This window comes from Carassius carassius, chromosome 27 (assembly GCF_963082965.1).
Source record: "Carassius carassius chromosome 27, fCarCar2.1, whole genome shotgun sequence".
NCBI lineage: Eukaryota > Metazoa > Chordata > Actinopteri > Cypriniformes > Cyprinidae > Carassius > Carassius carassius.
The window spans coordinates 5,476,217-5,502,310 of NC_081781.1; the positions used below are offsets into that span (position 1 = coordinate 5,476,217).

A 26,094-nucleotide genomic window follows, 5' to 3' on the forward strand; every position below is an offset into this window, starting at 1 on the left:
TTCCATCTTGCATTCCCTGTCAAAGCAACAGCAAACTGACCTGTGGGAGTTCTGCTTCCTGTCGTAGCCGCTCTCGCTGCTGCTGTTCCTGCTGCCACGAGCCACATCCCTCCGGTCCCGGCCGGTACTCCATCTGCTCGCTCAGCCACATCTGAGTCCTTACAGCCGGCTGGATGGGCGACCCTCCCACGGCCTGGTGCCTGAGCGTGGGACCTCTCTGCCCGGGCCCGGCCAGGGCGATGGTGGGCGTCTTGCTCTCTGGTAAGGCACTGTAGGTAAGGTCTAACGTGCTGGGCTTGAGCGGAGAGGAGCAAGACAAGTCCGTTTTGCCCAGGGTGTTACTGCTGCCCAGGTCATACTTAGTAAAGTCAGAGTTGGTGGAAAGTTTGTGCAGGCTTTCAGAAAGAAAGCCATCTGAATAAAGAGGGTCCTGTCTGTAGCCGTAGAGCACACCTCGATCCAGGGAGCCGTGCGGGTCCATGCGTTGCGACGGTCTCCCGGAAGGGGTGGACTTTTCCTGGCCGGTCAGACGGGTGAGAGAGGACCAGCGGCGCACCGGCCGGGGGTCTTTCATGTCCAGGGGGCTGTCGAGGGGAGAAGGGAGCTGGCAGCTGCTCCAGGGGCTGGTGGGGGCCGAGGGCACGCTGAGTTTGGAGCTGGACGGAGATGGCATGACGTGGGCCGTGGGGATGGGACCTTGCGAGCGCAGAGGCTGGAAAGACAATGTGCCGCTGGAGGTGGAGTGGTCTGGAGACAGACAGAAAGAGATGCTACATTTAGACATTTTAGGCTTAACTAACAATGTTAATGCTCCTGCTAATGAAAACAGAATTTTAATTTGAATGTAAAAACCTTTTGGGTGTCACTGCTTTGCTGTCAGAAGGAAAACAGGTAGCTGGATTGTTATGGATGAAAAAGAGCACCCTCTACTGAGAGCAGTAATAAATTACAAGATCCACTTCCCTTAGTTTATTACCAATTCAAACAAACTTTAGAAAAGAAATGAACTACACATTTTCCTCAACAGCATAAACACCAAGAATAAAATCAAATAGTGTTATAAATAAGTATAAAATAAATAAATAAAAGTGTTATAAACAACTGTTTAAAATTATTTGATATTATATTCTTACATGGGCTGAAGTCAAATAGAATATAATAAAATCATGTTACATATAAGTGTTGATTATGATTGGAGTCATTTTTATTATCTGGGCTGAAATGAGTGAAAATAAATAAACAAACAAATAAATATGTTAGGTATTATTCTTGTTAGGGCTGAAATGAGCGAATAAATTTAATAATGTTTGGCAATTATTCTTATAAGAGCTGAAATAAAATAGAATAAAATAAGTGTTAATTAAGATTGGATATTATTCTTATGTGGGCTGGAACGAGTGAAATCAAACAATTAAATAATAATGTTAAAAATAATTTAATATTATTATTATGCAGACTGAAACAAGTGAAAATAATCAACAAAATAAATAAAATAAACAATAGTGTTATAAATTAGTTTTAAAATGAATGGATATTACTCTTATGAGGACTGGAATGAGTGAAACTTTTTTTATTTTCTTTTTTAATAGCTAAAACTGTTTTTAACGCCCTTGTCTGGAAGGAATTACACAGAATGGTTTGGAGTGACACAAGCCTCTGATGATTACAGGAAATGAGACTAAGTATTTCACATTCCATTCCTATTCTTCCTGAGAGACTAGATTGACAAAGTAACTGGATGGAGATGACCTAATACTGACCCTGCCCACAGTCCTCCAATATCCCATCATGCACTTGGGATTCCCCCGATCACATAGCCTCTCTTTCATGCTTTAAAAACAAAACACAAACTCTGTCATGATAAACAGTGACTGAACTCATCTGACTGTGAGTCACTGCAGGAGAATAACACTCATCAAACATACTATTCTTATATAAGACTACCAGACTTCAAACCTATGACCATTTGATTCAAAGAAATAATATATATATATATATAATATATAAAGTTATATTTATAAGGGATGCACCAATATGGCTGAAACAGAAACCTATTCAGATTTTTTTTTTATATTATATTTATCATTTTCTAGATCCAACAACAGTCTATAAAGGTATTTTACAGACTAAATTTAAATAATAATAATAAAATATATATATATATATATTTTTTTTTTACTATGTCATGAAATGGTGCAATAGATACATGTACAATGAAATGTAAAAATGAATTAATAATTATTTAAAATGTAAAATAAAATGGACGCAAAATAGCACATTAAATAGCCCTAAAAATAAAATACAAAATACAAAATAAACTACACACCTCATCATAAAAAAATCATCAAATATTACATCATGAAATGATGTTGCATTCATATGCATAATGAAAAGTCAGTAAATACCTTTTAATAAAAAAATAAAAAATAGAGCCAGAATTGAAAAATAAATAAATCCAGAATATTTGCTTTCCTTTAATTGGTGTAATCTACAGTATTCACATTAATACATGAATAATAAATAAATCTTCTTCAATTTAATAAAATCAGTTTATCTAGATCTAATTTTAATGTTAGGGTACCTGACAAAATTTTTTTTACACTGTAAATAAACCAGCAATAACCAAGCACACTACAGAAGATAATGACAGGAAATGTGAATCCAAAATGGATCTAGAAATGTATACACGGCTGTAATAATACATTGGAAGCAGGGGTAAAACAAATGAAAGGTGCTGATGTGGTTAGGAAGCATCTGAGGTCAGTGTACTGCAGTATGAGCAGTCATGGCAGAGTGAAGAGCGCTGACAGTCACACTGAGACGAGATGACAAGCTTTAACCCCATCATGAAGAAGCTAAAGATATGGACATTCAGAAGAAGAAGCTCAGCTGTCCGTGAGGCTCTCATCATATCAGTGCTGTCATGTGTGACCGCCGCTTCGGACACTTTGTTATGCGAGATCTGAGCAATCAATCTTTTTCAAAGGATGCTCAGGCGGTTTATACAATAATAAAAAAACTGATTAAATGAGTCACATGAGACTTAGTATTCCCATAACTGCACATCCACTGAATTCTGTATTGTTCTTTAGCAACTGTAAACAGCCTGCAATGATTTATTATGATTTGTGTAATTTGTAATAATTAAAATGATGATTATTGATACTACTACTACTAAGTAATGATAAAAACCAACAGCATTGATTAAATATTGGTGTATTTTATCATTTGCAGTCGTCAATGTTTATTAAAGCAATAAGACACTCCGGATGCAGTATTTTTAGCACTTTTTATCCTGTTCTCCACCAAATATATTTTCTGCCATTCAGCATTCTTTCCATCCACATCCCACCTACTCCCTTCACTTTTCCTGTTAGTTATGAAAGCTCCTTGAGAAACTCTCCTGTAAATCACAGTCCTATTAGAGACACCTGACTGGCTTTCAGTGATCATATCAAGCAATTCTGAACTCTAGATATCATTTTAAGTTGTAGTCACCCTTCTTGACTAACTTCTTATAGTAAAGTAAACTGTCGCACATCTCTACGGAGGTTTGCACAATACAGCTCTTTGTTGGCATGAGTGTGTCTGCCAACAGAAGACCATCTGGACACAGAGCAGAACTGAGACGGCACATTCCAGAGAAGAGACACCACTCTTGCAAATATTCACATATTGTACGCACATACAGTAATTGAACACTGCCAAACAAATCACAGGGAATTACCTGGTTTTCCAGACTGACAAAGACTACTCTCGCTTTTGCTTCCAGTGCAACAATCATGTGAGGACTACAAAACAATACGTTTTTTGATTACTGGATCACCAAGGTTGCTTGAGATGGATGATGATATCAGGTTTAAATGGGGATTTCACTGCTTTCTGAACCTGAGCCAAATCTTGGTTCTCCTTGAGCCTTCAAAATTCAATGTAAATGAACAAAAGAAAACCATAAAACTGGTTAATTTTATGGCATGGTTTCATAACTACTTCACTATCTCTTATGAAAGGTAAAGTGAAAAAAAAGCAACAAGTGAAAATACTTGTGCAAATGTAAATCTACTCCAATATGAAACTGTGACAAATTGCATGAGTATACAGCTAAGAAATGCTTCTGGTTTTAGTAATAAATGCAAATAAACAAATGCCGTTTCTTACATTGTCTTCTGATTTCTGAGCAAATGAGGAGGCGTAAAAATGTGACAGACTAATCTTTTATGTTTATGTGGAAAACACAGCTCTTTAAAAGGAAAAGAACAAAATAAACCTTAACTAATTAACTATTTTATGCACATGCTATGATTTCATACCGAAAACCTGCCATTTTCAACATGACAAAAGAATTTTACTGTACAACATGTTGACTCTCTATCCTTATATAGTCAAGTGGTCTCTAAACCTCCTTGTATTTGGAGTGCTGTGTCGTAAAACGGGCAGGATGGGCCATTCCAGAGAGGTTGGATTAAGCCAACCAGAATAACCTCATCTGGTTCTAATTTACATTGGGGTGGAGGAGAGACAGACAGAGCAAACCAGGACTGCTGAAGCCTTGGGCTACGGGTGCTCCAGTCCCAGAATTCCCAGCAGTGGGGGGGGACAACCCACTGCTGAGCATCTGCTATTTATCAGGGCTGAATAAATGTGACAACCAGGTTTGAGATCAGTCTATGCAATCAATTAGCCTGGTACAGATCAGGCTCAGATTCAAAACATTTCAAGTGAAATCAGTTTGGTGTTGAAGCTTGTGATAGCAGCGTTGAGGAAAAATCAGGGTGGGCTGATCTATGATTGGCTGCCGTCTCTCTAGGGCTGAATCGACGCGTTTAGGTCGATGGACAAAGTCTGTGCACATTCTTGTGATTTGGGTTTCTTGCTGTGTTTGTGTCAGATGCACTGAAATAAATGCAGTGCTGTGTGTGTTTGTATCTGTGGGATTCTGAAATGTGGGTCACCGAAATGTACAAAGCTCTTCCTCCTACGGAGATCAAGCCATTTATAAATCATCAAAAAAATAAATTCTTGCAATACTGCACTTTCTGAATGTTTTATTACAGATTTCTCTCAAAACTTCAGTGGAAAGATTGACGCATGGATGAATGGATGGATGGTTTAGAGGAAAATGGATGGATGGATAGATCTTTTAGAGGAAAGAGAAATAAATGGATGGATGGATGGATACTTGGAGGATAGATGGACACTTTAGAGGAAAGACAGATGATTGGATGGGTGGATACCTTAAAGGGAAAATGGATGGGTGGATGAATGGATGTATATTTTAGAGGATAGATGTATGGATGGACGGATGAATCAATTGATGGTTGGTTGGATGGATGGACAGATTGATACTTTAGAGTAAAAATGGGTGGATGAATGGATGGATGGAAGGATAAGATATACAAAGCTGAGATCCAGATATTTATAAATGACTAAAAAAATTTTTTTTTCTTGCAATACCGTCTCTGCATGTTCTCTTACTTGACAGAAGATATCATAGAATGACAGACAGAACCACAGAATGATAGACAGACAGACAGATAGACAGACACAGACAAGACAGACAAGATGGATAGATAGACAGACAGACAGATTTGGACACACCTTCTCATTCAAAGAGTTTTCTTTATTTTCATGACTATGAAAATTGTAGATTCATACTGAAGGCATCAAAACTATGAATTAACACATGTGGAATTATATATGGAATTACATACATAACAAAAAAGTGTGAAACAACTGAAAATATGTCATATTCTAGGTTCTTCAAAGTAGCCACCTTTTGCTTTGATTACTGCTTTGCACACTCTTGGCATTCTCTTGATGAATTCTCACCCCTAAACCATCTCGATTGGGTTCAGGTCCGGTGACTGTGGAGGCCAGGTCATCTGGCGCAGCACCCCATCTCTCTCCTTCTTGGTCAAATAGCAACTTGATGCCTTCAGTGTGACTCTACAATTTTCATAGTCATGAAAATAAAGAAAACTCTTTGAATGAGAAGGTGTGTCCAAACTTTTGGTCTGTACTGTAGATAGATAGATAAGATAGATAAGATAGATAGATAAGATAGATAGATAAGATAGATAGATAGATAAGATAGATAGATAAGATAGATAGATAGATAGATAGATAGATAGATAGATAGATAGATAGATAGATAGATAGATAGATAGATAGATAGATAGATAGATAGATAGATAGATACCGTATTCTAACACAATTATGCCATAACTGTCATTTCACAACAGCTGTCCACTACCAGAATCCTCCTCAGTGACACTGATTAGTATGACGTCCACATGGACGCTGTCAGAAAACATCTGCAATCTGTGTCTAAACGTGTCTTCAAGAGAAATCATCTCCCTGAGCCAGAGTAAGCAGAACGTTGTGTTATTTCAGCTGCCCTCTCAGCAAGTCAATCAACCCCTCACAGCTGGAACACGCGTGTTTATTTTTATTTAGTGCTTGCTAACAAGTGAACGTTCTCAGAATAGTTACGTAACGTAACTTTGAGCGGTAAAGCTAAAAAAAGATGAAAACCGGCACGACAGATCAATGAGAACGAGATCACTGGGTTTTTCACAGGATTCCTCTACTGAACATGTTTTCCATATTCCTACTGGAGAATATTTTTATGAATTTTGAATTGTGGTCATTAACAAATCATCAGTTTGAAGTGAAACTTCAAAATGAAAACTTTAATTCAACTAATCTGTTGATTTTGTTCATAAATGATTCATTTGATTTTGGCTGATCTGGTTCTTGAGTTCAACTCATTATTCTCTGGAATGAAAAATATCAAAAGCGGGTTATATTTTGTTCTGTACATCACATGGAGTAGCCATAACAACTTCAGAAGACTCGAAACAGCACACAAGCCACATGTTTCACTTTTAATGGTGCTGTTGCTCATAATGGACATATATGCTCAACATTTATCAGCAACTGCACATGGTTATGAGTAAGCGTACATGTGAGTACTCCATTTCTAGAGTATCACAACACACTCTGATGTCAGTTGTCAAGCGTGTGCCAACTGAGCGTGGACTTGATGGCCTTACCACATTAGCACATATTTAGCAACTGCTCTTAGATTTCACTGCCACGTCTATCACCATTAGCCTGGCGCCAAAAAGACGGTTGCTGGGGACCAACACGGAACTCAAGGGCCATTCTCGTAAGGGCCCCGGGCCAAGACTCATTTAAATAAAGATTAGGCATATTAAAAATAGAGAAAGACATGATGGGTGCTTCTCGAACCAGTGATGGATTCTGGTAACAGCAATATGGAGACAAAAATGGCAAGTTGAAATCAGTCACAGTTACTTGTTCACCACATATAAGGACACTGTACAACCTAAGTGACATCATTAATGTAAATTAATTAGTCACATGACAATCACAGGTGATTGGCTTGAACCTTTTTACAGATTCTTATCAGATGGAATAAAACGATAAATAGAATAACAGAATGATAGAACAATAGATACAAAAAATAGATAGAACTAGAGAAGGACAGACAGAACAACAGAAAGAATGAAACATTGAACAATAGAATGATAGAATTATAGAACAACAGATAGAACGATACATAGAACTATAAAACTACATAAAATAATAGAAGGATAGAAGGACAGAAAGATAGATAGAACGATAGAACAATAGACAGATAAACAGACATAACGATAGATAGAATTAGAACTACAGATAAAATGATAGAACGATAGATAGAACTACAGAATAATAGAAGTATAGAATGATATTGTTACAGAGTGCTAAACGTAAAACAAAAGGAAGGACGAGGATCTGGAACAAATAAGGAGTTTACTGATGATGACGGAGAACACAGACAATATACAAGATTACATTTAGCATACATTCAATAAACACATCTACAACGATCAACATCGCTAAACAACGACATCAACAATCACGGACGAGGAGGAACTGAACAGGACGGGTATTTATGCACACAGAAGGTAATGAGGAAACAGGAGACAGGTGAGGATCAATCAATTAACTAAAACAAGAAAAGGAAGAGGACCAAATAAGGAGACAAAAGTTCATAAATGTGACAGTTCGCCCCCTCCCGGAAACGGTGCGTCCTCGCACCGCAAGAGTAATACCAGTGGAGGGAGGGTGGGGGTTCTGGAGGCGGGCGAGGAGTAGGCCAGGAGCAGGTGATGAGGGAGCATGGAGGTAGGGACCAGGGCGGAGTCGACGGCGGGAGGAGCCACGACTCATCGAGAGAGAGCCTATGGAATCACCAATAATCCAAAAAAATATACTTTAAAACATACTGATAAACTAACGTTAAATATAAAAATACTGTATTTAAAACAGCTAGTTCATATATAGTCGGACGCAGCTGTCATATCGCACGTCCTGTGACAAATCTGCCGCATCTGCGCACGGAAGTTATCAGTCTAAATGTTCTGCATATTCAGTCAACGGTGAAAATCAATAGTAGATTCCAACATTTGAACACTAATATTGGACATAAACTCGTTAAATATAAAGAATTTAAAACAGGTAAGTTCATATATTTGGAGTAAAGTTGAATTGAACTGATGCATCAGTCATACAGCGTGTCATACAACTCCTCATTTTCTATCTCTTTCATTTCATGGATTTAACGAGTTATCCGAGTCAAATCGTTACAACTTCTTCTGCGACAGGCTCTAATCCTCTATTGCGTGCGCGCGCTGTGTGTGTGTGTATGTGTGTGTGTGTGTGTGTGAAATGCGGTGCTGAATTAAAATAGCAGGGCAGTTTGATAGCCGAATTATAATAAACTATTATTACAAACTTATTATTATTATTATAATCTAATACATTAATAGGAAAATGAGCCTAATATCGTCTTGATAATCGACAGAGAAATCTCCTTATGTCGATATCTCTGACTATCGTTGATACACGATACTATCGTCTATCGGCACAACCCTAGAATGATAGGCATAATGATAGATAGATCACACCAAATGCATTTTTTAGGTAGGAAATCGAGAGGTGCACAACGAAAGGCCCACTGGAAAAAACGCGAAAGACGTCGGTCGCCTTTTCTGCTCAGAGTTGCTTCAGGCACTCAGAGCTCTCCTGCAAAAACATGAGGCGCATCAGACGGCGAAAACACGAGGCGCACAGAGTGCATAAACAGTGCACAGAACGCTCACTGCCAACCGAAAACAATTTTAAAAAGGCGCCTCTCACAGCAAAAAACGCATTCTGTGTCTTACTCAACCAAGGATCTGGAAAACTCTTCCAGACATGTCGGTCCTGTCAACAGTCAGTATTTCCGGCTTTCTGCTGCATCACCAGCTGCTCAGAATTCCACAGTGACACGCGACATTTGATGTAACGCATCTGAGACGAGTCACGGTCAAGCCTCAAGAAACACACCGCTCCACACAGCCAATTATTGACTAGTGCTAGTTCATCCAGAAAGGAAAATTCAGTCTAGCTTCTTTCTTCCATGGAACATAAAAGATGTTTAGCAGAACATTTACACTGCCACCACATTCCACTTTTTCTATACACTAAAAGTGACTGGAGACTGTGTACTAGCTTGTTGATGTTGTTGATGGTGTTAGTGAGAAGACCTGTAATCTCCTGCAGCCTTTAGTATTAATTTAACACAACATAGTAAACATGGACATGGTTGGACCTGGAAGAGCACAGCAGTTAAACTAAGCTGAAAAAACACAGGCCTCAGCAGAGCTTTAATGAGGACCGAGATGACGCGAAGTGTGTTTTCAAACTGGTGAGGCTAATTATGAAATGCTGAGCCATTACACGGTGTCAGTGCGCATGTATTTGTACGTCCTCGAGGGACCACGGAGTGCTAACATGCCACTTGATCTTGTTATGAAAAGAGATGGCAATTGTGCAGTCACTCACAAACTACCATAATAGTGGATCATAGCCCCTATGATTTCTGCAATGTGGAATACATGTAACATAAAATGTCACAGAATTAGTTGAATTTTGGATGAATAAATCAAAATAGGGCCGTACAATTAATTCATCAAATTACAATATGGACTCAGAAACTCAAATGTCATCACAAAATAAAAGTTTTTTTTCGGAAATTGTGACTGAAATATATTAAAATGTGCTTTAAAAAATAAAAGATTAATAAAATTGCCAATGTTTTATGCCATTTCCTAATAAACTTATGTTAATATATAAGTCCTGAAAACAATTAAATAAACTATACAGAATAAGATAGGGCCCTACTACTGTAATAAGTGTAATAAATCTATCAACTTTATGAATTAAAGTTTTGTTTTTAAAATTTAATGAAAGTATTAAAACTGAATCTTTAAAACATGGAATTTGGGAAAAATAAAACATAGTAAAAAAAAATCATAGGGCTCTGAAATGTAATTTCTGTCTAACTTTGAATAAATTGCTGTTAAATTATTAATAATGTTTAATTTCAGTTATTTAGGCATGCTTTAAAAAATGTAATTTAACATTTTAAAAGGAATGCAGAAAAAAATAAAATGAGTTGGTGGGGGGAAATGTAAACAAAAAACTTGGGAATTAGTATAGTAATTAGTATAGTAATTAATATAAAACTTATATAAACACAAACTTTAAACAACATAAATGACAGCTCATGCGCATCTTATTGTCTCTGTCTTTCATTTTCATGATGAAGTGATCAATATCTTCCTCTCTAAAGCTTCAATGATACAATCCCTTCCTGTGTGGTTTTTCACATCCTTCCATCAGCAGCTTGTTTTAAAGAAAAGGCAGCACTATGGCTGCATTCATATTGATCTATATCCATATCCAGCAGACATAGAGTAAGTCTGCCTTAGCTGCATCCTGCTCCGGTGTAATTCGTTTACCTCCATCCTTTGAGATAAAGAACGTAATGCAGTACTAGCAAGTGGCAGTTTCTCATTCATCATACACGTTCTTTCATACCCTCTCTCCTTGCACAGCGTTTCTCATTTCATTCATGAGCTCGAGGTAAGGCAGACTGGGATAGCATGGACAGGGTGAGGATAAAGTAATGACAATTTAATTATTATGAGACATATATATATATATTTATTTATTTATTTATTATTTTTTACTTAAAGTGTTTAAAATTAAATGTAATAATTAAATAATGTAAAAAAAAAACCAAGGACATTGAAGTCTCTTATTTTTCTGTTGGACCTTTTTCCCTTATTTCCCGGAGTTTTTTCTTTTGGACTTTTTGAATAAATTGTTCTCACACTGTAACCTGCATCTGTGTCCAGTTGTGTTCCTGACAAAAATAAATGCACTTGTTTTTAATACTAGGACCGCTTTTTATTTTTAATAATATTATCACACACTATTATTTAGTTTATTTACTATTATTTCATCTTTTAAAAACTAAATAAATAAAGTGTAATAATATTATAACTATTATTAAATCATTTTTTATAGTTGCATTTAATGGGTCACGCTATAGGCAGTGTGAGGACCAAACCAAATCTCCAGGTTCTCTTATGAGAACCAGGCTGAAAAAATTATGTGCACCCCTGTATATATATATATATATATATATATATATATATATATAAATGTGAATTAAAATTTTTATTATTGTTCATTTAAATAGATACATTTCAAATTAATAAAAAAATATTATTTACTTTTATAATTTGTTTACTTTATTGAATTTTAATAGTATTAATAATGTAATAGTTTTTATTTTATTTTATATAGTATTAATTTTATTAATTTAAAAGTACATTATAATACTTTATATTTTTAAATATAAATATTTATTTTGAAATGAATAAAACCGTACAAATAATTTGCTTTTAAATGAATCACTTAAAACTAAATATTAGCCTATTACTTTTTCATTTATTTAAAACTCAAATTTTATGACTGTAAATATGCCAACAGTGATAAAACTGTATATTATATAAAGTATACCTTAACCTTATAGCTCAGTTAAACAATAGTAGCTTTTAGGAAAGAAAACGTTTCTACAAATATCCCATTTTTAATATATACTGCTCAAATTATCCGGTTTTCATTGGCTAGACCTGCAAAGTAAAGCGTAACTATCCTACAGTTCTTTGTGACGGTTTTCACACAAACATCACTCCAGGCCTCACATTCAAGCGCACTGCAGCTGGAGTCTGATGACAGATGTTCCAGCCCTCAGGGAGCACAATAACAGAGACTAACACACAGAATCACATTCACCACTAAAGGACCATCATCACAGCCATAATGGCTTACACGTGATTTCCAAACAGATGAAAGGAGGTCAACATAAAGGAAGGTCTATGTACAAGGTCCCTTTATGGCTAGGCTGTGCCAGAAAAAATATGGAACAGTTTGGGAAAAAATGGTAAAATAGCCCTGACAGGACAGGAATAAACCAGTCTGGTGTTGAGATGAGAGAGGATCAGCTGCTGACCTCATTTATTACAACAGAAGCCGCTCTCCTTCTCTACATTAAAGAGCTACACATTCCACAGACCAACAAAGCTTATACTCCTTATAAAAAAAAAATTATAAAAAAAAAAAAAACGGTCTAAAAACTACTGTTCAAACGTTTTGGGTCAGATAAATGTTTTTAAGGTAATTAGTACTTTAATTCAGCAAGGATGCATTAAATCAATCAAAAGAGAGAGTACAAATAAATACTGTTATTTTGAAATTTCAATTCATCAAAAATCATTCAAGTTTCTTCAGTTGCAAATCAGGATATTATACTGATTTCTGAAGGATCATGTGACATTGAAGACTGGAGTAATGATGCTGAAATTTCAGCTTTGCATCACAGGAATAAATTACATTAAATAGAAAACAGTTGTTTTAAATTGTAATAATATTTTACAATATTACTGCATTTCTGATCAAATTAATCAGCCACGTGAGCATAAGAGACATATAAATATATAAATAAGTATATAAAACTAATCTCAAACTTTTGAATGGTAGTGAAAACAGAGCAAAAACAAAACATTTTAAATTAATATTAATGTGCTCATGTCAAACTACATTGACTACACAACTGTGCAGTATCTAGCAGACTTGAGTTTAACAGTGTGAAATATGACTTAGAAAAGCCAAAATCAGCAGAACAACATTACATAATAAAAATGAGACCTGATCTTTCCCCTTTTCAGTGAGTTCCACTATGGAAAAGTCAACCAAAAATTCATTCCGGATATGTGGAAAGAGTCATTAAGCCCAAATAGTTTCCTTCCTGTGGTAAAACAGCAGATTTAACATGAATCTACGTATAGTATGTGTGGTCTTTGGGAGTACAGGTGACATTTCATTATGCATCATTATGCAATTATGGATTAAGTTAACTTGCTAAAATGCACTTGTGTTCTTTCCACAAAGTCAAAAACGACATGTTCTACAGCTGTTGATAAGAGGTGCTAACCTACTTTTGTGAGCCTGGCCCTTAGTATATAATTAGAGAAATTACCCAGTCTCAGAGGGAAGGTTTTTCCACAGCACTACATCTTGCAGTGTTTGAAGGCCTGAAAGCTCTTATCTGGTTCCTTTAAGGCAAGAGGATTATCCTTTCTATCCTATTATTTTATTCTGTTTTCTATGAGAGTGGCGATATGACTCATGTTTAAATGCAGCAAAAGCAAACAATAAGTCTTGCTTCCACATCTGATTAGAGATGCTGAAAATCGATTAGTCTGCATGCCGGCTGAACAATTAGTCAACTAGTTAGTCATAAGGAAGCGCCGAATAAATTATAAACAGTTTTTTACTTTATATTTCTTCTTAAAATTGCAATAGCTCAGACAGCCCACACACACACACACACACACACACACACACACACACACACACACACACACACACACAAAAACAAACACAAACACGAAACTGTGCTTAAAAATATTTGGACTCACAATAAATGCCTTGAAATATATTGTAATAGATGAAGAATTTCTTGCTACTTAGATTGTGATGATACTATAAAACAGATTAATATAGAGAAAAACAAGAGGAAAAATATAAATAATCAAGCTCACTAATCAGCTCACTGGTTGGATGACTAAGTCATAGTCAACCAAGCTTGATGGCAAAATACTGATCAATCATTTTAATAATGAAGAACAATAAAACCACATTAAAAAGCTGGGGGGGGGGGGTCAACTGCAGGTACCTATTCCTGCAAAGTAATGACGAGAAACGAGTTAAGAGTCTTCATGACACTGACCAATTAAAACAGATGTAGATGTAGAGAAAGAAACACTCCCAAAATGATAATAAAACAATAAAAGCATGGTTTCCATAAACACCAACAGATATCAGTCCACAGGAAGTGAATTGTGTGTCCGCGTGATATTTCAGTGATCTTATATAGCTTCCTGTTTACCAGATAACTCACTACTGAACTGAAACCGATGAAACAAACAGCAATGACAGAAAATGTAGGTCACCAACATGGGGAGCTTGGATGCTTCAAAGCTGTGTCATTTCTCGACTAAACAACATTATTGTATAGGGATGTAATGGTACGTGTATTCGTACCGGACCGTTCTGGTACAGGGCTTTCGGTACGGTCCACGTGTGTACCGAATGAACCAATGCAATATTTTGTGCGCGGAACAAAAGTACATTTTCGTGTTTCCAAACGAACATATTAAGTGTCGGAAGTCTCCGCGTTCAGCGCAAATCCCGCCCTGCAACTGATACTAAGGCCGGTGACACACTGGCTGCGTGGCGTGAGCGTGGCGTTTCTGCTGTCTCGCGTTTTCTGTGTCTTTACACACCAGAATCGTGCCTGATGCGGCGCGCTGCTGCTGCTGCTGTAGGTGACATAGAGGGAGACCGCCGAGAGACCAGGATCTTGTCTTCACGACAACAATATCTATACTTCATGTTGAGCATAAATATAAAGCCTACTGATAAATGACACCGTCAACAGTATTGACGGCAAAATAGACTATGTTTGACAGGTGCAATATGCCACTGTGTCACCAGCCTAAGGTTTTCAAAAGGCATCACGCGAGTGTGAACATCAATACAACTAGGAAAAAAACCATTGTAATTCAAACGCAGCTCCCATCGGCATTTAAACAGACCTTTGCTCTTAATTCCAATCGGTCCAACGCAATAACGAAATCTGAGCAGGTCTAAAAACTGAAATGGTTGATGCTGCACTTTACACTTTGAAAAAGTTATATATATATAATTTGTAAACAAATTGTTAAAAAAAAGTTTATAGTAATAAACAACCTGCAGTTTAATGTTTGCATTTCTTTCCCTTACTGTACCGAAAATGAACCGAACCGTGACTTTAAAACGTACCGAACCGTGATTTTTGCGTACCGTTACACCCCTATTATTGTATATTATAAATAGCAAGATTTGGTTTCAGACATAAAAAAAAATTCTCAGTGAATATCCCAAATCATTTGGAAATACAGCATTTAATAAGACTAAAAGGCTCAAAATGCTGTTTCTTGTCTTGCGAAAACAACCTTTAGCCAATTACCATCTCCATGTGATTTCTAACACTGACCTTAACTAGTCTTATACATTGACTACTATAGGAAGTCCTTACCTTCTCCTGTCCTCCATAATATGATCAAGATATGCTGAATCCTAAACCAATCGACTTTCAACAGGGAGAAAAAATGCAAGATAGCCCATCCTGGTTGTGCGGGTAAAAGCCTTAGAGATTATTAATTAAAAAAGGTCAAGGCAAGAGCTTCCAAGTGTGAGTGTGGCCGCACTCCAAATGTAATTAGAAAGCTTCACACAGACAGACTTCCATACTTTCACGCTGCCCTCATCTATAAAAGCACAGCGTCTTTTTAACCATCCGTTTGCTAGACAGACTGGTTCTCCAAGTTATGGAGTTGTGATGGAAAATCTTATTTGGGTGTGATTTAATAAACGTTCTGCTAGACCCTTAATTCGAAATTGATTAAGCCGTTGTTCACATGCACAGAAAATCCTGATCCCTCTGCCTGGCAGGATTTTTAACACTGGTTGACACTACTGAGATTTCAACACAACACAATATGTTAGATGAGCAAATTAAGATGCCAGAGTAAAGGTGTCCCGGAAACCAGGTAGGGGGCTTCACAAGATACATCATCACACATTACAATAAAAAAGGACTTAAGTCATACAGTCTAAAAGCTTTCTTTAATATTTAGATTGTTAGGCATAAATCAAGAAATTGTATCAATAATTCAGTCATTGTGAATTATTCCAATAATAATGTTATTTAAATGAGAAAAAAAATATATTCAAATGAGATTATGAATAATGATTTCTTCATTATTCATAATCTCATGTATTTCTATATGTATATACAGTACAGACCAAAAGTTTGGACACACCTTCTCATTCAAAGAGTTTTCTTTATTTTCATGAGTATGAAAATTGTAGAGTCACACTGAAGGCATCAAGGGCTATTTGACCAAGAAGGAGAGTGATGGGGTGCTGCGCCAGATGACCTGGCCTCCACAGTCACCGGACCTGAACCCAATCGAGATGGTTTAGGGGTGAGCTGGACCGCAGACAGAAGGCAAAAGGGCCAACAAGTGCTAAGCATCTCTCGTGGAACTCCTTTAAGACTGTTGGAAGACCATTTCAGGTGACTACCTCTTGAAGCTCATCAAGAGAATGCCAAGAGTGTGCAAAGCAGTAATCAAAGCAAAAGGTGGCTACTTTGAAGAACCTAGAATATGACATATTTTCAGTTGTTTCACACTTTTTTGTTATGTATATAATTCCACATGTGTTAATTCATAGTTTTGATGCCTTCAGTGTGAATCTACAATTTTCATAGTCATGAAAATAAAGAAAACTCTTTGAATGAGAAGGTGTGTCCAAACTTTTGGTCTGTACTGTATATGAATTGATTTTATTTGTATATGTGTCATGTATGTATTTAATAAAATAAATAAATATATGCAAATATCTATAAATTTAAATAAAATCTTTAACATTTGTTATATATATTATATTATATCGTATTATAGGTCTAGCTTTAACAATAAATAAATAAACACTTTTACCAAGACCACTCAAAGAAGTCCAAGCTATTCAAAGTGTGGCAAGTCAAAACTTATATATTCTGATATGCTTAAAGTGGATGAGGACTCTTAGGGTAAGGCTTTTTTGGTAGCGGTTCATTTAGCTGGTCTGTTACTGATATAAAAAAAGTTATTGTTTTTGGCTTTGGCAGGAAATGCTATTAGACTTAACGCCATAAAGCAATGCACAGGACATATCTGCATGGCACAATAACAAATTTGTCTTGCATATATCCATTAGCTGACATGAGCAATTAGGAAATTGAATAAGCCTACCATATACCTCATTAAATATTCACTGACGAAATACTTCATATCTTTATTACATTTGCAAACACACCCCAAAATCTAACAGTTACTTGAGGAAAACCGTTTTGGCTCTCATGTAAACTAAGAAGAGAATGTTAATGCAGTGTTGTATCAAACTCATTCCTCATTCAGTGTCTAAGCCATCATTAGTGTGACGGGTTGGGAGCAGCTGGCATATGAAATATGTTTCAGGGTGGGGTTATGGGGTAAAAGACAGAAGGCCAGGAGCAAACAATACCCCCCTTAATCATGATAACTGCATTACCCAACTCTCAGTCAAATGCTAATACGCTAGTCCCAACTGGCTAATCAGACAGTGCCAGGAGCTAATCTAGCCCAAATCTAATAGAGGGTAACATTTTGAGCCAGAATTCTCTTGGGACGGAGATGTTCAGAGAAGATTTTAAGAGAGAAATTTAGTTAATACCACTGGTTTGATACTAGGAATTTATAAGATTATTTACCAGGTTTGGAAACAGATAAAGATCTCTCTCTCCTTTTTTTTTTTTTTTTGTCCAAAAATGACTACCTGTCAATGTAACTATGATACAATCATACAATCGTCAATCTTCATCTACCCACAGACAAACTAAAAACCATGTGGAGCCTGACAAAAAGCAACTATATTTATTGGGATCTGCTCAAAGTCCCGAAACTGTACTAAATACTTATTTGAAAAAGCATAAATAAATATATGAAATGTGGAATGCATATTTGCAATAAAGAATCAATGTATGTAAAAGAGCTACACCTAAAAATGTGACTTTAATTGTGTTTTGAGAGACTTTTGGTTTAAAATAGCGCACTATACAAATCACAAACAACTAAATTATCACTTCAAAACTAATACCTATTCTTGAACAATAATAATATTTTTTCAAGCTTTTTATAACAAAGATTGTTATGAAAAAACATTATTTTTTAGTGCTTCATCTGGTGTAATCTGAATACACATACATATTTTACAGATACATAATACACAGAAAATGGGTTCTCTCCTACAAATAAGCACTTGATGTGTGACATAGTGCTGTCAAAATCTTAAAGAACTATGCAAAAGCACAGCGGCACAAATACACCAGTATGCACATCACTTGCTCCTTGTGTATTTATGGATGCTTCAGTGGCATCCAAGGCATCTTTTTCAGCAAGTCTTAGGGCACCTCTGTGTTTATTCTCGGCTGATAAGTCATGCAACTCAGGTTTCCTTTCGACACAGCTGATCCTCACACAGTAAGATGACACCTTAACTGTCCAGAACTATGTTGCGTAAGTGCTCCATGGAAATGCATGTACCATGAGTACTAGGCAAAAACTACGCTCAGATCAGAAGTGTGGCAAGTGGGGCAAAGAACATGATTCTTGATGAATTAAGATTAGCTATGTCATTCTCTTAACATCAATCCCATGCAAGAGTTGAACGGAGTCCCCGAAAAGGAGCCATGAGCCCCCAGGGTAATTACAAAACTGCTACTGGTGCCCATGGAAAGGTATAATTAGTGACTCAGGTCATGAGGCGTCCTGGTTCAGAACGAAAGGAATTTCCTGTGCCGCCTTCTAGGTCAGCCACTGCCAGCTCATTTGGAGAGAGGGAATTCTGATCCTCAAGGTGGAGGAAAGTAAGTCAATTAATCTGCAAGAGGATAAGTCTCTAACACTTTTCTCAAGGTTAAACTGGTTTCACAGGAAAGCCTGACAATTTGGCAGGACAGGGTTTTGAGGATGAAGACGTCTTGCAAGGAAAAGTTGCTCTGTCATGAGTCCATCAGGGTTCAAAGGGCAAGATGACAACTGATTACCATCAAGCAACCTTAAGACTTCGCAATTTCCTGCAGACAGGTTACAATTACTTCATTAGACTGATAAAATTACTTCATATACAACTTCTCATAGATCAAATGAAAGAAAAACAGTTTAGGGTTTTCTTTGTAAAATAAAATTAATACATTTAAATGCACAGGCTTCACAAACATTATAATTCAAATTATTATAAACATTTAAATGTTTAAATATTTTATAGATTACAATCAACAGAATAAAATTATGAATGTTTTTGATGACAACAAATATAAAATCGAATACCAATACCAATATGTCTCATATCAACTGATGAATATAAACTAAATATATAAATAAAGTCACTAATGTCCACCAATAATTTATATTATTCTGTTATGCTGTAAATCCCTAATTTTATTCAACATTAAACAGACTATTTCCCCAGTCAGAAAACCTTTTTTTTATGCCAGTTGGCTTGAGGCCTGGTGACTCTGCATCTGAGGTCACATGTGCTCAAAGTGACTGAGTACAATATGACAAGATGTCCTCGATGCAGGACATGTCCCCAGGCTCACAGATATACGGCACTTCCTAACGAACCGTAATGAGGCCGTCTGCTAATTATGAAATCCACATGAGAAGAGCACACCCCCAGTATAAAAACACAGAAAAAGCTAAGGCCTTTGACTAGCAGTCTGCAATAGCATTGTTATAGACATGCAAAAAAAAAGATAAACTAGATCAGTGACTTCCAAACATAACAGGCGAGTTTCAAACTCATCAAACTCAACATATATTATATATATATATATATATATATATATACACAGTATATAAAATCCATTCTGTATTTCTAAAACTTCAGAAAAAGTCAGGAAAAACATATCTAGACCGCTTAAATCATCCCAGAAAAAAAGGAAATGGAAAAGTAGCTATTAAATTATAGGGTGGTGCTGTCTGTACATTATGGCTAAATGTATCAGACATTTCGGCGTTTCATAGAGTGAAAATGAAATAAACCAATTGTAAGCTGAAAACTAGATATAGAGGTTTCACAGAGTCTCCCAGAATAGTATTCTTTTTCATATTGCTTACAGTCAGTGAGCCTGCATTAGAATTATTCATGAAAGAACGATTCAGGATAGAAGGACTTCAGGGTAGACCTGCATAAAACCATCCTTGAGCACAGTACAACATGGCCGGATTAAAACAAAGAGGCTTATTTTGGAGAATCATTCTTAAGCCTTTTTATCAGATTTCCTCCGCTCTGCAAAGCTTGACGGTGCATTGTCTACAAAACCACATTTGTCTCACTGCAGTGAAACAGTAATACTTTGTATTAAAGTTATTTTACTAAAAGAGAAAATCAGTACTTATTAGCACAAAAGTAAACCACAAACAATAACTAACTTTCCCTGTTTACAGGCTCAACAAGTGGCAATAGGGTTGTATTCAAAGAAAAATGAAAGGGAGTGTTCAGGAAACCTATATGAGAACAATCATTATTTTCACAATTCCATTTGTTAACCCTAGTGGTGCAAAAATTACTCAAATGAGCTCAAACCTTTGCTTAGGCTGACATTTTTAGGCGATTATTATGCCTAAGCATACTTTTTCTTTAGTCATTTATTTGGGGGGGGGAATCTGTGGAATTATTATTGATTGCATCATCAGATTAGCTGAAAATATTGAATAAACATGCCATGGAAACTTATGAATGACCGTCATTAAAATTTAGTTTTGAAGATGAAGTTGTGCAGATTAGTCATCACGTCTAGCAGTGCAGGGGTGGTCATAGTTCTTTTCTCTCCCATGCGGTGATATCACGGCTCTCATCCTACACAGCGATTACAGATGTTTCCATAGCAGATCTGCCCTACTTCTGGAGCCAACTCATGCTGGCTGCCTGCATCCAGATCGGCACTGAGACAAAGTCTTGAGATCATGCTTAACTCTTGTACCATTTGGGGCATTTCAATGAAATCACACATTTTCGCATAAGCCAGAATCGCGACAGAATGCATGAACAGCCTGTGGCTTGACCTTGACTTGAGCCCTGAGCGGAGGCGTATTTACTGCACTAATGATAAAGAGATCAATTAAAGCAACAAGCTGTGATCAATACGAGCTTGACCGCAGTCCGTCTGACGATAATACTGGCTTGATTTTGTCTTCCTAGGGCACTGAGCCAGGCAAACGTCAACTCCCTTTAGACAGCAGTGGGACAGGAAGTAGGGTGAGGATGGTGAGAGAAGGATGTTGGCTATTGGCTGCTGAAATGTAGGGCAGAATGGTGTGCCTCCAGCTGGGAGCTCACACTGGAAAAGACATGATCTACCATGGCACAAACCCATCATAATCCTAGGCACCAATTATGTTTATAGAACGGGCGAACAAATCCACATAGATTTGTATTGGAGGAGGGACTGCAAAATTGGTCTAGTGACCACAACATGATGGAGGCTTGGAGGCTTTTGATCACCTAGCAACACCCTAGGAAACACCCAAAACTACCTAAAATGTATCTAGAATGCCCTAGCAACATACTGATTGTTTTAAATAGGAAAGCAGTAATCACATTTTCTCCTGCACTTGCTATTTTAGCATTATTTATACACTATTAAAATACTATAAAAGGAGCTTATTTTTTCTGTGTTTTGTAGTGTGATTCATGACACAGGAACATTAAACTGCTGTGAACCAATATAATGTTACACATCCATTTTCTTTCTCACTTGTTTACTTTTTACCTAAGCCATAAGCAACTGTGTTTACAAGGACACTTGCAGAGACATGGATTTTGACATAGTTGTGAACAGAATTCACTGTTCACATGCATCTGCTTGGCTCTTACCGTGTCTACACCAAAGGTGAGGAGCGTGGTGTGACGCGACAAAATACTATAGAACCATAGCACACACAATGCCTCTCCACTTGCTCCCGATTTCTCTCAACATGGCAAAACAAGAGCTGTCAGTCAATACATGGGAAACAAAGTGGCCTTAATCTTTTGAAAAAGTAGCCTAACTCAGATTTCCATAGCCCCTTTCACACGAAGTCGTGGCCTGGTGGTTAGAGAATCGGACTCACAATCGAAGGGTTGTGGGTTCGAGTCTCGGGCCGGCAGGAATTGTGGGTGGGGGGAGTGCATGTACAGTTCTCTCTCCACCTTCAATACCATGACTTAGGTGCCCTTGAGCAAGGCACCGAACCCCCAACTGCTCCCCGGGCGCCGCAGCATAAATGGCTGCCCACTGCTCCGGGTGTGTGTTCACAGTGTGTGTGTGTGTTCACTGCTCTGTGTGTGTGCACTTCGGATGGGTTAAATGCAGAGCACAAATTCTGAGTATGGGTCACCATACTTGGCCGAATGTGACTTCACTTCACTTCACACTGCATGTCGGACCCAGCAAATTGCCGGAACATTGCCGGGTCGCCTTCTGTGTGAAAGCAAACACGTCCCGGGATTGATTCTGGGATTGATCCCGGGTTGGGGACCTTGTAACATTGCCGGGTTCAGTCCCGGAACGAGCGCTGTGGAAAAAAAGCCAGATCTAATGCCGTGTCGAAGTGATGATGCACATTATCGCGCAACTCTTTTTCCAGGTGTTTTGAAGGAAGATCATAGTTCAAGACGAAGAAAAATGAGCAAACTGTAATGATGCAGAGATCAGTTAGCTCCTCACTTTCTATGCTGAAGCTGAGATCGTTCGCTAGCTTCAGTGAAAGTATAACGTGTCTAATGTTTTCGACTCGTACATTACACGTCAGACACTGATGTCACGTGTCGTTACGGGACCTTTACGGGTTCTGTGTGAAAGCACGCACATATTCCGGGTAATCACTGGCAGTGTGAAAGTGCGAAATCTAGAGACCCCGGAATAATTGCCAGGACACATTACCCGTGTATTTGCCTGAATCGCAGTGTGAAAGGGGCTCATCTAAATAAAATAAAAAAGCAATGTGTTACTTTACTAGTTACTTCAAAAAAGTAATCCGATTATATAACTTGCGTTAATTGTAATGCGTTAATTCCAACACTGCTGACCACCAGCATCTAGTAAATAAAGCTCATTAGTGCTGCTAAACTTAAGTGACATTCAATTTGTGTTTGTAAATGTATTCCATGAGTATGTTGTGAACGTTATTGTAAAGGAACTGCCTGAATTGTCCTGCATAATGCATGAAGCATTCAAAAAGCAAATGTAGTGACTGAGCTGCCTAGCTGATAATAGCTGCTAAGCTGTTGGTAGTTATATATACTGAAATATGTATGACCATATCCAAGCTCCTATGCAAGAGATATAGGCAGATATAAACTGGTGTGCTTGTTTTGACAATCATCATTCAATCACCATTACAACTAAAGCCCAGCCTTTAGTCCATAATTTTCATCTCCCCAACCTTGAAAACATTACTTTAACCATAGGTACATCCAATTTAGGTTACTGCCAAAACAGGCTTAGATTTATAACACACGCAGTTGGTTAGCCATTAGAATACCCAATCCAAGACTGCCAATTTTAAAACTAAATAGTCTAATAACATTTTTATCCTTGATGATATCTTACAGTGCTTTACCTATACTAAGAGCAGACTAACATTAATACTAAATGTCAGTAAAAATCAAACAAGAAATTTAAGTCTTATTTTTTATTATCATTTCTATAGTAAAATTATGCATATGGTTGGTCTTATAATTCCTATACTGTCTCTAACAAAGTAAACATGCATCATGGCATCATTTTCTGACAGAATCAGAGTGTTTAGATGCAAACAGTCATTTGGTAAAAGAGAAAACAAATTGATTTAACATTACACATCATCTTATAATCTCTACCCATAAGCCACTGCACACATTGGCCTACATATATTTAAGAGACATTGAAGCATGACCTATTTCTAGAGGGTTTTACAATCCGATCCTTGCTAAGGGTAACTTCTCAAAAATCAAAGTGGTTGACAAATAATAGGAAGAATGCCCTGGTTTGACCTCGCTAAAGCATTAAAATCTCTATTTGTTGGTCACGGCGAAACTAAAGCCAATCCCATTTGAGGTTTTGTCTGACTAAAGCGAAGCATGAGGAGTCGGGTCATGACTTCGGGCTGATTTTGTAATGAGCTTGCTAGAAAACGTCTGACTGCGAAAACCAGGCATGAATTACAAACAGCCGATCAATAACACTTTTCACACCTCACAAAACAGATTAAAGCCAGTCAGCCGAGCCACATGTGGTTTGTTCATAAACGTCTCGTACCTTCTATGCTGTCAGAACACGAGGTCCCGATGCCGGTATCGCCACTGTCCGAGGCAGCGCTGTGACGTCGCCCGCGGCTGCTAATGCCAGTGGCGGAAGAGGAAGCTTGCCATGCTGAGTCGCAGCCAGGGACCCATCCAGGAGAGGACGTGCTCGAACCTAGGAGACAAACAGAACAGGGTTACCATGGGAGAAGAGACGACAAACAGATTCATTCACAATGAAAGTTGTTTAGTTAAGTGAGCATTCAAAAAACTTCACAGAAGTGTAACCTGAAAGCTGCAAATCTCAGATAGACATTACAAACACATGTCAATGAAATGAGATGAATGTGAACAAACATAGAATTGAGAATCAAACACCAGTTCTTATTCAAAATCATTAACAAAAAATAAATAAGAAAAGAATTGACAAGTAAACCAAATGTCATGGAAATCTGAAAAAAAGTACAATTATATACTTAAGGTTTCTGAGCTTGAGTCATATATGAGTGATATCAATATTAGTATTTGTTTGATTATTAAAAGTTATTAAATTAATTTTTTTGTTTTAGTATTTTATACACTTATACACACTCACACACACACACACACACACACACACACACACACACATATATATATATACTGCCATTAAGATGCCTGAGGTAAGTACAATTTTATTTATTTACTTTTAAAATTAATTAATACTTTTATTTTGTATGGACACATTAAATTGATCTAAAGTGGCGTAAAGAAATCTGTAATGTTACAAAACATTTCTATTTCAAATGAAAGCTGTTCTTTTGAACATATTATCCATTAAAGAATACTGTTGTCAACATTAATAATAATAAGAGATGTTTCTTAAACACTAAATTATCATATAATAATGTTATCTCACTGGAGTATTGGCTGCTGAAAATTCAGCTTTAACATCAAAGTAATAAATTACATTTGAATTAAAATGACATTTTAAGATTTAAGAATTTTTCACAATATTGGGGTTTTTACTGTAAAAAAAAAGAAAGAAAAAGAAATAAGTAGGCTATGACTTCTTTTAAAAACATTTAAAAATCTTCCTGACCTCAAACATTTGAACGGTATACACACACTAAACAAAATGTTTAATGTAGTTTCGAATAATACATATACAAATGTCACCGCTAACATTTTTTGGGCCAAAAACTACTAAATCACTAAAACAAGGTGAAGTTCAGTGAACCAATGGTTAGATTTGCCCTCAAGGGCTCATCCCCAATATCTGCTGGCCTAATCTGTTCTGAGGTGTAATCCGTTTAGACACCACCATTTCGGCTGTCCCCTGTAATGCCTGGCAGGAAAAAAGTGGAATACATAAACCCTCTTGTCTACATCTCTGAATATTTTGATTTGCTTCCAAATAGTGGAGAAAAAAAATCATGAGATGAGATGGAAAAACTACAACAGATACATTTCAAAATTGATCATTAACTTGTTATTAAAACTGTGGAAAGTATAAACATCATCCTTTTCGTTTCAGGTGCAGTCAGCAAATTCTATACTCCTAACACACGCATTTTTATTGTGCCATACATCTGAGAAAACTCACAAACTGAGTTTGAAGCATTTTTCCCTGAAACAGCAATAAACAGAAAACCAAAAATACTTTAGATGCTTTACATGAAAGCCAAGCTCCAGCCGAAATCACTAAGACCAGAACCAAAATTACATCTCCATAATTCCTGGGTGGAAAACCTC

The 26,094-nt window shown here is 37.0% G+C and overlaps 2 protein-coding genes across 4 annotated transcripts in view; one reads left to right on the forward strand and one right to left on the reverse strand.

Annotated features, from left to right (window-relative positions):
• LOC132106525 (dehydrodolichyl diphosphate synthase complex subunit nus1) overlaps window positions 1–26,094 on the forward strand; it is a 314,847-nt gene that overhangs the window by 134,431 nt on the left and 154,322 nt on the right. The window lies entirely within an intron of this gene.
• Window positions 1–26,094, reverse strand: part of cep85l (centrosomal protein 85, like) — a 62,860-nt gene that overhangs the window by 30,635 nt on the left and 6,131 nt on the right. For all 3 annotated transcript variants that reach the window (XM_059512278.1, XM_059512277.1, XM_059512275.1), the window contains exons 2-3: window positions 24,377–24,535; window positions 41–747 (exon numbers count right to left, since the gene is read on the reverse strand). In XM_059512278.1, coding sequence (XP_059368261.1) covers window positions 41–747; window positions 24,377–24,535 — 866 coding nt within the window. The remainder of the gene's footprint in view (window positions 1–40; window positions 748–24,376; window positions 24,536–26,094) is intronic.